This window comes from Penicillium maclennaniae, assembly GCF_028827695.1.
Source record: "Penicillium maclennaniae strain IBT 15551 chromosome Unknown utg000005l:1.0-2652337.0:1.0-2654196.0, whole genome shotgun sequence".
Classification (NCBI taxonomy): domain Eukaryota; kingdom Fungi; phylum Ascomycota; class Eurotiomycetes; order Eurotiales; family Aspergillaceae; genus Penicillium; species Penicillium maclennaniae.
In genome coordinates this window covers 2516142-2530138 of record NW_026623217.1, presented here as the reverse complement: position 1 = coordinate 2530138, position 13997 = coordinate 2516142, and the positions used below count along the sequence as shown (strand labels likewise).

At 50.4% G+C, this 13997-nt stretch overlaps 4 protein-coding genes across 4 annotated transcripts; 1 reads left to right on the top strand and 3 right to left on the bottom strand.

The window, feature by feature from the left end:
• Positions 1-960: 960 nt before the first annotated feature.
• N7477_006197 (uncharacterized protein) lies at positions 961-3333 on the top strand (the record flags this gene model as incomplete). Its single annotated transcript, XM_056967860.1, has 2 exons — positions 961-1187; positions 1254-3333. 2 exons carry the CDS (start codon positions 961-963, stop codon positions 3331-3333), a joined length of 2307 nt encoding a protein of 768 aa, XP_056822614.1.
• Positions 3334-3933: 600 nt separating this feature from the next.
• N7477_006196 (branched-chain amino acid aminotransferase) lies at positions 3934-5113 on the bottom strand (the record flags this gene model as incomplete). Its single annotated transcript, XM_056967859.1, has 2 exons — positions 3934-4997; positions 5050-5113. 2 exons carry the CDS (start codon positions 5111-5113, stop codon positions 3934-3936), a joined length of 1128 nt encoding a protein of 375 aa, XP_056822613.1.
• Positions 5114-5627: 514 nt separating this feature from the next.
• On the bottom strand, positions 5628-9948 carry N7477_006195 (uncharacterized protein; the record flags this gene model as incomplete). Its single annotated transcript, XM_056967858.1, has 2 exons — positions 5628-9547; positions 9576-9948. 2 exons carry the CDS (start codon positions 9946-9948, stop codon positions 5628-5630), a joined length of 4293 nt encoding a protein of 1430 aa, XP_056822612.1.
• Positions 9949-12262: 2314 nt separating this feature from the next.
• Positions 12263-13213, bottom strand: N7477_006194 (uncharacterized protein; the record flags this gene model as incomplete). Its single annotated transcript, XM_056967857.1, has 1 exon — positions 12263-13213. The coding sequence occupies one exon, from the start codon at positions 13211-13213 to the stop codon at positions 12263-12265; it is 951 nt and encodes a 316-aa protein (XP_056822611.1).
• Positions 13214-13997: the final 784 nt, after the last annotated feature.

The window sequence follows — 13997 nt, the reverse complement described above, 5'->3', positions numbered from 1 at the left end:
AGAATCCGAATTCAAGTTTGAAATTGGCTTTCAACATCGCCGACTAGTGCCGAGTCAGCGCTTTGGGGGAATACCGCGTTCGATCTCCGTCGTGCCCAATCACCGCCGCCAGATTCCGGATTGCATCATTTCAAGGGTCGATGTTGACATCTCAAGGATCCCGGGCACGAAAGGTACACTCGACTGTGAGAACCGATCACAATTCCAAGGCTGGTATCTGAATGTGTATGATCGTGACTCGTACTTGGCCTCGCATTGGGAGAGGACGGTCATGGGGATGAGGCTCGATTACTATTGTGAGCAGGCCCTCTGCTCCCGTGCGATATCACCGGTGATCCTCTGAGGGTGTCCAAGAGATAGTATACCCGATCGCAGGGTGTCAAGAACGGGACTTCGCTGCAATGACTTGGAATCCCGTGAAGATGTAGCTAGCTCAACCGTCCCAAGGCCGGGACACTAATTGAAAGCTTGAGAATTTTCTCATTAGAGCTATATTCTACAATCGTCCCGACACAAAGAAACTGTAGCTGTCAAACCAACATGATGAGATGGAGCGGAAAGTGCTTGATCCAGACCCGTACACAACACGTGAGAGAAAAGTGCCAAAAAAAAAAAAGGACCAAATGAAGATTGAGGGAGATGCACAAAGAAAAGACAGAAAGAGAAAAGACAAGAACGGATAAGACAAGCCCGAGAGTATGGATGGAAAGAATTAAGCGTAACTTGGGCCTAGATGAGTTTTTCTCATTCGCGGTGTTGGAAATCGAAATGGCGGCCTGATAACACAGGCCACATTTAGCCTAGCTTGTTCATTCTCCACCCACTTCATCCACTCCCTGTCTATTCTTCTTTAACACTCCTCGCTTTGCCAGCTGCGATGAATGCTTGGCAATCTTGGCAATCTTTTCAACCTCTTCATCGTCCCGCCTACGCGCCCATCACTACCACACTGACCTTGCAATGGTCAATTTAAAACTGGAGGTTAGGGTCTTCCCAAGGCAGCAGATCACGAGCCAGAGTCAGTTTCCCGCTGTGAATGGGAGCGACGAGCGCAGTCCTACAGATGTCTCCCCGTGGAAGGAATACATCTCCTTCTGGCTACCGCTCAAGGATCCAGAGGGTACAAGCTTCGGTGAGCTCTGTTCAATCATCACAGACAAGTGGAGAATCGTCAAGCCCGATGAAGAGTGAGTGCCGAGTCAACTGCACCTGTTCGTATAGGCGCCAAGTCTCTAACCGTTCCGCCCTGCCAGTCCTTTAGCAATTCAGAAATTGGCCGACGATGCGAAGCCCTGGGTCTATCTGGAGCCCGATCTGTCCGTCGCTAGCGTTTTTGTCAACGAGGGTAAAGCCCGTGCAGACGGCTATGATCAATATGGTATCGTTCGCGTGATCCAAAAGCCTTCTCACCGCCGTGCCCAACGATTTGGATCTGTGATTCACGACTGGGACAGTACCGCGACAGAAGCAAGGCGGAGACTGTCTCAGAAGATGGAAGTCGTCCGCGAACATTTCTCTCCAATTGAAGAAGAAAGAGTGTCCCAAGATGTTTTCATCAAGCCCCGACATCGCGACCTACCTCTCTCCTCAGTCGAAGACGCCGCGATCCCTGAAACTCCTCCTTTCAACCACCAACGCAGCGATGCGCTCGGTGGTGATCCTTCAGCGGCGCCGGAATTACACCCAGACTTTGTCTCTCGCAAACGAAGGCAAAGTCCAGAGTCAGATTTGCCGGTCAAAGAGCCTCGACTGGGAAATCTCCCACGAGCTCAGCCCGCACTCGAGATGTCGGCCACCTCGGCCGGTTCCCCCAGTCCAGCTCGACAGCGACGAATTTCAGCATTTGCCAGTCCTCAACAACGGAGACCTGGTGTTCAAACCTCTAGTCCTGTGAAACGGGGCCTAGGGATTGGTATCGCCAAAAGCCCGTCAGCGATGCCTCATCCGGAGTCTAATCAGATCTCTTCCCATGGTCTACCCATACCCAGCAGTGCGCCTTCTCCATCCCCGAAGAGTGGCTCTGTGATGGAAAGATCGCAATCCCTACAGTCATCTGCTCTACGTCAGAACTCATTCTCCAACAAGGACAAGCACCAGCATGTTTCATTTACGGAGGCGAATATCTCTCCTAGAAGACATGATGCAATGTCGACTCCACAGAATATCATGAAGAATTCTTCCAAGTCATCTGTCACACCATCGAGCAGTCAAATTGTCTACCCATCCACATTCTCAGCCGAGAGGATTCAAAGGATGAAGGACGATGCGGAGAAGAAGTTCGGCTCTGCCAAAGAACAGCATCAGAAAGACGACGCCGTGACCAAGATACATACCGAGAAAGGACGGAAGACTAAGGACGAGGCTCCAAATAAAGAAGACCCAAAGATGAAAACGGACCAAAACTTGGCCAGCTGCGGCCAGAAAGACGGTAAGGAAGCTCGGATAATTCAGGATAAATTGCAGGATCTCGATGCCGACTCGCCAGCCCGGGAGATCTTGATCAAATTGTTGAACAACTATGACATCCTCGAGAAAGCAAAAGCTGCGAACAAGAGTTTGGAAAAGAAGAATTGCATTAGAAGAATCCGGCGCCTCGAGAACAAGTTGAAGCATTTAGAGACTGCAAGCCCTTCTCCGACAGAGCACCCTTTACCCCAATCAGCATCCAAGGTGACGCGGTCGATCCCACCTACTGCTCCTGCGACATCACAAGACGTCGCTACGACCCCATCTGGCAAAAAGAAATCCTATGCTGCCTCTACACCTGTGCCGTCTGTGGTGATTCCGATTGCATCGCCCGGCAAAAAGACGCCGGATGTCAACACTGGACCCAAGTCTTACGACTCACCCTCCGGAAAACCAGGCCCGGAAGTGATACTTGTATCCAGTTCATCGTCTGATTATGCCACTGCCCATCAGCATGCGGGCGATAAGCAAGACACAGACGGAGAAGCTTCAGATGAGTCTGAAAATGCTTTGCATGGGATTGATAGTGTGGAACAGGAGGCCCAAAGACAGGTCCAGGCTGAAATGCAGCTCAGCGGTTCCAAAGAGTACTCTGCGGAAGAATCCCAAGACCAGGAGGCCCAGCAGCAAGTTCAGATTGAAATGCAGCTTGATAGCCCCGAGGATCATTCTACGGAAAGATCCGGGGAACCATCCGACGAACATCCCACGAACGTTCCCGGACACCCGGTAAAAATGTATATAGACGACGAGGCTGAATCGGAGTCAGGTTCGGAGTCGGAATCAGATGCGGAATCGGGGTCAGAGCCGGAGAAACAGACCGAGTCTGAATCTGATAATTCCGGGAAAGAGTGGAATCCCAAGTGAGTGCAAGTCTTGCTCCAATTATACAAGAGACTAATATGATCAGCTTTGCTGTTCCGGGTCAGTCGTCAAACGCGAGACATGCTTCTGCGACACACCTTGCCAGTCAACCCTCATCCAAGCAACAACAGAATTTGTATCCCAGTTTCAAAGAAGTGCTGGATCGCAAAAAAGAAGAGATAGCCGCGGAAATAGCCCGAACCCGACCTCCAACGACCACTGCTCCCCCTCCAGCACGACCCAGTATATTTGATCTAGGCGATGACACCTCTGATTCGAGCAGTGACAGCGACGAAAGCAGCTCCTAGAGTGGTCTTCGGCTCGACGTGAACTCTAGCAATCCACGCAAGTTCTGTTGTGCAAATACAGTCCCATGTTGAATCTGACCGTGGAAGGACCGGTTTCAATCCCTGGCCGGGCTTTTTTTTTTCTTGTCGTACCTTATCAGCGATGCTGTTCTGTGATCCTTCTCCCGAGCGCTTTTCCTACTCTGGTCTTTCTTTGTGACATAATCATAGGAAATTCATGTATCATATGTTTCCACTAAGCTTGAATCGGTGCATCCATTCAAGATCCCTAGCTACAAAGCTTGTTTCAACGACACTATGGAACGTTGGCTCCGCTCTCATCTCGCTCAGCAGTGCCTTCTTCTAGCCAATCCTTTGGTGGCGCTTGAATTTCCATATTCCAGCCCCAAGTATCCCTGATGGTGCCTGATTGAATACCACGTAGGGTCTGCAGTAACTTGGCGCATACTTCGCCCCCCTGATTCTGGTCGCCACACCGGTATTGGAACTTATCACATTTGGAGCGCATTGTGATACTTCGCACAGGTACAAGTGCTGCTGCAGTGCCTGCAGCGATGACCTCGTCGAAGTGACCTAATTCTGCATAGTCAACACGTCTCTTTTCAACCGAGTATCCGAGGCTACGTGCAATTTCGCCCACCGAGGCCGCCGTTACCGAGTCGATGGCGTTGCGACTATCCGGATGCACGATGGTGACCTGGTCCCCATCCCGTTTCACCCCAATGAAGGCGGATGTTGAAAACTCGTCCACCTCACTTCGAGTGGCGCTGTCCAGGTGCAATGTAATGCCGAATCCTTCGCGCCGTGCCTTATCACTGTGCCGGAGAACAGGAGCATAGTTCCCTCCCACCTTGGCATGGCCCGTTCCGTGTGGTGCCGATCGGTCAAAGTCCTCGAGAATCAGAGCGTCCACGGCATGGGCTCCATGGTACACCCCGGTCGGCATGACAAATACCACCAGCGTGTAGCCGTCCGGTGGGCTCAGGCCTGGTTGCGCCGAGGATCCAAAAAGAAGCGGACGCACGTACATTGCTGCACCAGACTCATGAGGAGGGACGTATTCGGCATTGGCGCCCACCGCCAGGCAAACGCACTGGAGAAAGAGGTCCTCCGGAACGGGCGGGATGGACACGACCTCGGCAGAGTGCTGCATCCGCTTGGCATTGCGATCGGGCCGGAAGACGGTGATCTTGCTATTGTGTGCATGTCGGAAGGCCTTGAGGCCTTCGTAAACCTGTTGCCCGTAGTTCAACCCCGGAGCCATGCCATGGATGGACAAGAAGGGGCTGGCCACGAAGCGCGGGGCAGACCATTGACCGGAGCCGGAGAAGGAGTAATGGCACTCGACATGGCCATTGACTAAGAATTTAGTGAGAACTGAATCGGACCTTGGAAAGACAGAAACACATACCATCGCGGACTTTGAAGCCGATATCGTTCCAGTCGAGGGCTGCGGGGGGTGGGGGAAACGACATCAAGTTGGTGGGGATGTGGAGTGGGCAGCTTGTGGCTTGTGTGGGGGAAGAGGGGAGAAAAACTGGAAAGGGCGGGGAAAAACAGAACGTTTTATAAGAAGAACGGAGTCAAATTCGGAGTCATGCAAGATGCACAGTGTGTAGACTCCAACACGCGCAATACGAGGACGGCAAGTCGATGATGTGCAACTCTTTATGCAACCCTTGGATTTTGGGAACCGGTGGAACCGCGGTTCAACCGTGTAAGCTTCTCTCAATGTTGGTTTCGAAAGATTCAATCTACCCAAGTAACTACTTGCATCGAAGCCTGCCCAGATCTTGGTAACCTACCACATACTCTGCCAATGTGTGGATATACAGATCATCTTTCACAAGAAGTCTTTCCACATTACTCCCACAATTCAAGTTGACAAATGGTCTGTAATATGATTAACCTATGTGTTCGAAATGGAACAGTCTGCTTCAACTCTTGATATTGGTCAATACGGCGCAAGGTATTCCTGCCGTCATTGTTTCACGTAGACTTTTGGCCCTTGCCGACCTTGGCCTTGGAGGTCCTCACGCGGAACACATAGTACAACAGAATGGCCCCGAAGATATTGAAGATAAAGTAGCACCAGAAGATACCATAGTTTCGCCAGCGCTGATCAAAGTAGATCTCGCGACCCGCCAGGTACTCGTCCGCTGAAGTCATAGCGCACCACTCGCAGCTTGAGGTGGAATTCCGACTGGCATCGGTAAGAGCACCGGTGTGATTCACCGAGTACTTCTCCATGTACTCTCCGCAGGTTTGTCCCGCCGGCGGAGAGAACACACTGAGCTCGGCCGCGCTGCACGTCACTGATCGGCCGTGAAGGGCTGTACTCGCGATGCCGCCGATGTAGTAAGTGAAGGGGGAGACCCGATACATGAAAATCCAGAATCGAGGCAGAGCCGAAGGTGGCTGCATGACCCCGTTGAAGATGAACGAGAGACCGAACATCAAAGTGGCGAGCATCGCACCCAGCGTTGGCTCAGGGATGGAGCAGACGACGAACTGGGCCATAGAGGCGGCGTAGATGAAAAATTGAACAATAAATAGCATGACCAGACCGCGTTGTTCGGCGTTCTGCTCGGTGCCAAAGACGGACCAGTAGAACGAAGCCCACGAGCATACACCGAGAGCGACTTGCCAGGGAACTTCCACCAGGATTTGAGAGAGGATAAAGACTTTCCAGGAGTAGATCCGAGACGGACGTTCCCGTACCTCGTAGAGCGAGCGCTGAGTGACGAAGCGAGGCATGATCTGGTTCACGAGGGTGTTGAAAATAGTACACAGGAGGAAAATACTGAAGAGGACGTTTTGAAAGCCCTGCTCGGAGTTATTGGCTTTCCAGAATGAGAAACCAATGAAGAGGCCCGATGTAATACCGAGAATGAACTTGGCGTAGATGTAATCCGGCTGTCGGTAATAGCCCTGGAAACATCTTTCAAGAACAATGCACAGTTGTGCGTGCAAGGGCATAGCAAATTCGGCATTACTATCGTCTTCAAAGGGTGCGTGGCTTGACCCATGTCGAATGGTATGAAGTCGATCCACCTCGGCCAGCACCTCGTCGTATTCCGGACTTTTATTCCAGACCTGAGCCCAGTCTACGCCAGGACATCCGTCTCCTGCGACCATATCAAGGATGTATTCGGCGGGGTTCTCCAGTTCTTCGCACTCGCGGGCTCCATTGCGCTCGAAATACTCCAGAAGAGTGGAAGACTCCTCACCAATGTCACCAAAGTATACAGTTTTTCCACCTTTGGCCAAAAACAGCAAGCGATCAAAGGACTGGAACAAGGTTGCGCTGGGTTGATGAATGGTGGCTAGTATGGCTTGGCCATGATCTGCAAGGCGCCTCAGGAACTGACAAATGGTCCACGAACTCTGGGAGTCGAGACCGCTGGTGGGCTCATCCAGAAAAATTAATAGAGTTGGCTTGGCAGCTAACTCAACACCGATGCTCAGCAGCTTTCGCTGTTCCACATTCAAACCCTCGCCAAGAGAGCCGATAACGGCTTCAGCAAAGTCTTCCATGCCCAGAACCTTGATGACGGATTCCACATACTCGTGCTTCTCCTGCTTCGACACGCTCTGGGGCTGACGCAGCATAGCGCTGAATCGGAGTGCCTCTCGCACGGTGGTAGTGTCGAGATGGAGATCTTGCTGCTGCACGTAGCCAGTGCGACGTGGAAAGTTCGGCAAGAGTGGCTGTCCATTCACAAGAATGTCTCCAGACACGACACCAATAGACACTCTCTGCGCGAGTACATCCAGCAGAGTCGTTTTACCGGCCCCCGAAACACCCATCAAAGCAGTCAGAGTACCAGGCTTCACCCACCCAGAGACATTGTCCAGCAGTCGACGAGTGCCTTCTTTGACGGGAATATCATAGTTGACGAATTTCCAGGAGAACACATCTTTCTGCTGAGGCAGCCCGATGGTGTCGTTTGTTTTTTGAACTTCGAGAATCTCGGGGTTCGAGATACCTCTTTCGGTGTCACTGCCAGGCTGCAGATACTTAGGTGCATGACCGGGACGGAACACAAGAGCTTCCGCCTTGGATTTGTCGACGCCAAGGTATTCAGTAGCGGCTAGATAGACGGAGTTGAAGAAGATCATGAACGCAATCAGGATCCCCAGATTTCTCCAAATGTGTGCGTATGTGTACTCGTAGTTCTGCTCAATGAATGCATCGCCAGATACTGTGCGCTGTCCAGCCACTGCACCAACCGCAGAACAAATGAACGACATGCCAGTCCCGTAGCTTGGAATGAACGCGGAACAGTCATACTCGCGGCCATGGAACTCATTCGCAATCAGTGCCTCAAATGTATAATATATGGGATTAATCCATCGAATCCAGGACAACCAAGGATGCATGTAAGGTTGCGGAAGCGTAAAGCCAGTGTAGACAACGATGCAGAGAACCATGATACCAGCAAAGGCCATGGCCTGGCCGATAGATTTAGTAAGAGCTGCCAGGCTGCGAAAAATACCAGACATTGTCAAAACGGCAAAGACCAAGAATAGGTAGAAGATGAAGAATTGGGAAGGTTCACGACGTAGATTGGCCATGAAGTAAAGGACAATGCTGAAAATGGAGATGCGAACGAGTTTGATGGGCAGGTCCACCACAATACTGGCTAAAGCCTCGGTGAAGGGATGGACGAAGGCATATCCATGTTGCTTTTCTACCACGGGTCGCTGGCTATAGAGCTGCATGATTTCGTTCATGGTCATCAATGCGTTCATGAGGACTGCAAAGTACAGGACAGCTCCCTTTTGGAAAAAGTAACTTGAGGTGTCGGGGGTGTTGTAAAAGACGGATCCAATGATGAGCGATAGAATCAACTGAACAATTAGCGGCGCCAGGGCGGTTGGAAGATCATTGAGCATTCTCTGGTAGGCTCTTGTCATGCACAGTCGAACTTGCATGGGGATGGAGAGAAGATAAGGGCTACGAGACCGAGTATGACGCGCCTGTTGCTCTTGGTGGCTGACCTGAAGCCTTTGAGCATCATGACCGTTTGGGGGATGTTCTCGCTCGAAAGTCGCAATTTGATTGCGCAAGGCCTGATAATCTGGGCTTTTCCTCCAATATTCTGCAAATTCTGTCGCGGTGCGAGGCACTTTTTCTTCCATGCCCGTTATGGCCTTGCGCTCAGTTGGATTGGTGATTGCGGTCAAGTAATCGCTGCTGACTTGACGTTCCGGTCTCACCCACCCCATCTCTTGGAAATAGGAGACTGCTCGATCGCGAGGGCCGTAATAGATCTCATGGCCCTCGTAGAGAAGCAACACTTTGTCGAACAGATCGAACATGGACTGTGATGCCTGGTAAGCCGCAATTGCATGGCAGGAGTCTCCCATGTCGGCTGCAAGGCGCAGAGCCCGGACAAACTTCAGGGCTGAGGCGGCGTCCAAACCGCGAGTGCTATTATCCCAAGCTCCGATGCGGCAACGAGAGATAAACATTTCCGCGATTGAGACGCGCTTTCGCTCACCACCACTCACGCCCCGTACGAACTCACTGCCTACTTTGGTATTCGCTGTATGAGAAAGGCCGAAAACCGACATGACGACCTGGGTGATGGCATCAACGTATTCGTTGCGCGTCATGTCCTGGATGCGCTGGTGCGGAGCACGGGCGTGGGCAGCGAAGGAAAGTGTCTGGCCCACAGTCAAGTGAGGGAAGTGTAGGTCGACCTCCTTATTATACGCGACTTCTCCACGGTGGTGTTTGATCATTTGTTCGTAGTCAACGCCTTCGAAATGGATTTTGCTGTTGGGATCCATCGAAAGACCCCCCCAAATGTCCGCAGATCGTTTTGAGGAACGTCGTGCATCCACTCCCTGGTCGGCCCAAGACAAGCAAGAGCTCTCCTCCCTGCAGAAGACCATCGAAGCTATGAAGTATCTGGCGGCGGGGCGCACGGGATCCGGAAAGAGCTCTGGTCGCAAGGCGAAAGGGCAGCGTGAGAGTGGAGATCAATGTTTCCTGGAATCGCAAGGCAGAACCAGAGCCGCTGATGGAAAGCTCTGAAAAGACCACGCTCTGGTGAGGAATATCAATACCCGCTTCATGTACCTGAGTGAGTACGCTCTGAGCCCATCGATGATGATCGAATTCCGGGCTGCTGGGATCTAATCGAGGATCTCTGCTTTCTCGTCGGCTCGCGGTGAGCGAAAGCTTTTGCCCAAGCTTACTCGAAGCAATGCGATTCAGGGTTTCGACTTCTCGCTCATCGAGTGCGGTCAAAGTTCGTTCCGTAATGGGAGCGAACTCCAACTCATTTTCCTTGTCCATAGCCACGAGTCTATGCCGGCCATCAGGGAAGGGTGGAGGGATGCTCGAACTGCATCCGGGAGGCGATCAACAGAAATACGACGCATTGCAGAGATTTTCTGACGGGCACGGGGGACGTAAACGCCGATGATCTTTAATTTTATGCCACAGCGTCCGGAGATAAACCATCCCGAGCCACATCTGTCCTCGAGACTCGGTAACGCGGAGCTCCGATCGCCGACTATCCCAGTGTTGGGAGACGAATCCCGGCCCTGTTGTGGGGGCATCGGTATTTCTCTCAGGGGAACCGTAGCAGAAGACAGGTCGCGTCACCGATGTCTCCATTTCGGCGGGGTTCCAGCTGAGCGGGACCCAGAACTGACAGACTGGGACCCAGGATTTTATGACTAATTCTGGGTCCCGGTCAGCTGCCCGTACCTGAATGGGACCCAGGAATTCCTGAATCCCAGTCAGCGCTTATACACGATTTTATAAAGGCTTTATGTAGACTTATACTAAACTGTTATATAATGACCTATCCCTACCTCACTAAAATATATACTAAGTTTTCTGTCGGCAGAAAAATAGTATAATAATTCCTACCCTAATATTCTAATAAAAATTTTATTTTTTTATCCTATATAAGATCCTCATATCCTATATATATATTTATATATATTAAAAAGCCGACCGAAAATCTATCGTTTTAAGCCTATCCTTATTAGACGAAATATTCCAAAGGGGGGGCACTCAGCTGACTGGGACCCAGAACTGACAGACTGGGACGGGCACCTAGCTGACTGGGACCCAGGATTTTATGACTAATCCTGAGTCCCAGTCAGCTCCCGTACCTGAATAGGACCCAGAATTCTGGCTTATATAATATTTTTTAGCGCGAAATTTTACCCCTTTAGAATATTTCGCCTATCAGGATAACTATGCTTAAAATAATAGAATTTTCGGTCGGCTTTTTGATATATATTGTAGTGGGAGAACAGGTGACATGATAGCATATGTGTGGCCTTAGGCATAATCTAATGTCTGCAGTGCATAGTGCGTCTTTAAGACAGAAGTTAGAGATAGAGAAGTCATCTACCTAATTCATTTAGGTTGTCACCCTATTTCCTCTATTTATGATGCAGCATTAAGGCTATCCCGTACTGCCGCATCAGGGCATCAGTACGGCCTCATCCAGACCGTCCTCTACACCGGACAGGCAGTGTGTGTGTGTGTGTGTGTGTTGTCCAGTCTGCACCGCCAGACAGCCATCGAGCCGTTCCCACTTCAGTATATAATATAGGATATAAGGATCTTATATATAATTAAAAAATAAAGGTTATGTTATTAGTTTTCTGCTGGCAGAAAACCTAGTATGTTTTAGTAAGGTAGAATTATATAATCTTTAGTATAAGTCTACATCCGGCTTCATAAAATCGTGTATAAGCGCTAACTGGGACTTAGGAATTCCTCGGTCCCATTCCGGGATCCAGCTGGCGGGGACCCAGGATTAGTCATAAAATCCTGGGTCCCAGTCTGTTAGTTCTGGGTCCTGCTCAGCTGGGTGCCCCTCGAGTGGTCTTCGTTTCGATATCACATGACCTGCAGGTCGCGTCACTGGTGCCCACAATAATTAATTTCCCCCTTGTTTAGGTTTGGTTCGAAAACCTCACTGCTTCCCCTCGCAGCAACTAGTTCAATATTAGTTTAATATGACCGGTATTTACGTTTTCGACTGGATCGAGACCGATATATAGATTATAAACGATCTATTTCGATTTGATCCTCCCCCTGCTCGTTTAGAGACAGATCCACTAGAGGAGCTAGTATCTTAACTTCATGATCATATATTGTATGAGCGGAATGCTACTCTCCTAAGCTAAGATACTAAGGTAGTTATCTAGCTTTCTACGATAAGAACTAGTAGTTAAGTAGTTCTAGCTACTACCGACCCTAATATCACTTACTACCGGTAAGGGTAGTGTCCCCGCCTTTTCTCTTGAATATTTATAGTAGCTAACGGAATATCCTATATACCGCGATTAAGTGTATACCTATATTATGATCTTCAGAGGTATCGAGTAACTGATCGAGAGAAAGTCATAAAAATGATAGTCAAGGTAAAGTTACCCAAAACTAAACTTAAACTACTTTTGAACTAATATATAGTAGGTCCTGCCTTAGAGCAGAACTTGGAGGATGCGATCATTGTGAATTTGGCGAATTTGTTTATTAGATATCGAAATGAGATTTTGCTCCTTGTTTGGTAACTTTTCAGTATGAAAAAATAATTATATAGTGGAAATTCGTCACCGGAATGTGCGTATGCAGATATCTGCTACTCGGGGACCGCCGAAGACACCGAGATGGATTGTTGTGAAGTCTTCCAAAACCACGGCGGGCTATATTGCCCCCGTAGATGGCAATGTGAAGATGGCGGAGGCTCCGTTGAGGAGGTATACGAAGCGATTGTGATTTCCCCACGGGCGCTCGAGGGTAGCTCGCCTTCACTGTATCCACCTCGAGCAACGGCCACCAACTTGCCTAGAATCGCGTATTCCAGCTTGAGTTTGATGCTGTACGCGACTGGCTTGAACATGACCTGTACGGAGTAGTAGCCCACGAACTCGATGACTACCACAGCCACGTCGAGGATGAGAATAATGATGTTGATGATGAGAAGCTGGTTCAGGATGCCCTGCGGTCGACCCTGAGGGCGTAGGCGTAGCAATTTTGTCGTTTCCCACACGAATAGACCAGAGATAATCAGCTCCTGTATACAGAACCCAATGAGCTGGATGCGCTCCATGACATTGTAGCCGTTGAACCACTTGCTGTCCGGCGCTGCGACCGCGCCATATAGTAGCACGGTCGTGGGGATTAGGAACAGGAAGGCATCGATGATGATAATCCACAAGACTCCCCACAGCACCTTGGTATTCTGCAGAACGAGATGCAAACGAGACCAGAGCACGACAGACTGGCCGGTGACCATGGCATACCAACCCAAGATGATCAGGGTGACACAGGAGTAGGGTGTGACCCCGGTTGAAAAGAAAAGAAGGACATAGCCGAGGCAGTTTGGGATGATGCTGATCGAGGAGACGAGGAGACTCCAGAAGTAGCAACCGCGGTGACGCTTGAAGGAGACGAAGCAGAGGACGATCAGTTCAATGGCATTATACCATGCGATGGCAGCGAATGCCGCGATGACCTGACTACGAGTTTCGTCCCCAGCGCCATAATGGTGCATCAGCGCAGTCGAGACGTTGGAGGCGCTGGACGACATGAAAGAAAAGACATTGGGCCAAGGATTATTTGAGGAAGATATTTCAAGATCCTCCGTTGGAACAGTGTCCGAGGAAACACCTTTCTTTTTCCCCTTGAATGGTCTGAGCGCCACCAGAAGCAGTACCGAGGCAGACAGATTCGGCTCGGGGGGATGTAGGTTTGGGTCCTTGACAGCTTTGAAGAGCTGCAATCCATGGATCCGGGGTTACAGTGCCACCATGAACCCCAACTTCAAGGTGTGCTTTCTTCTAGACGCTATTGAACTGTGCAGAGGCATAGTTAGATCGTGGACCATGAATCGTCCTAGTGGAACCGGGGCGATTTATACCCTGCTAGTCCGTGGGTCTGGCTCGTTGCCAACTCTTAAAATTGAGGCTTGTTTTTGAAATGCTTTCACTGGTTGTGGGTCGACGATGATTCACAGACTGTCGACTACAGGATCTTCTTCTTAGAATGTAGCGTCCTGATTCGACTCTCCACTGGTCCCTGTCCTGTTGGACTCCTCCTACATGGGACAGACCCCCTTGGAGTCTAAAGTCTAGTGTCTAGAGTCTGGAGTCTAGAGTCCGGACTAGCGGTCCCCGATCGGCGGGGATCCTGCGGGAAATGCCGATCTGGGGAGCCGGGAATCGCAAACATGGGAGATCTTAGGAGATCTTGGGAAACAGGGTGCGAGTGGCGTTCCTTGGTCCAGGTGTTCACGAATTTGGTGCCCTGGAGCCGGACACTTGGCGAGGGCCCACGAATCTATAACCGTCAGGAGATGAACTCGCTCAAGGAAA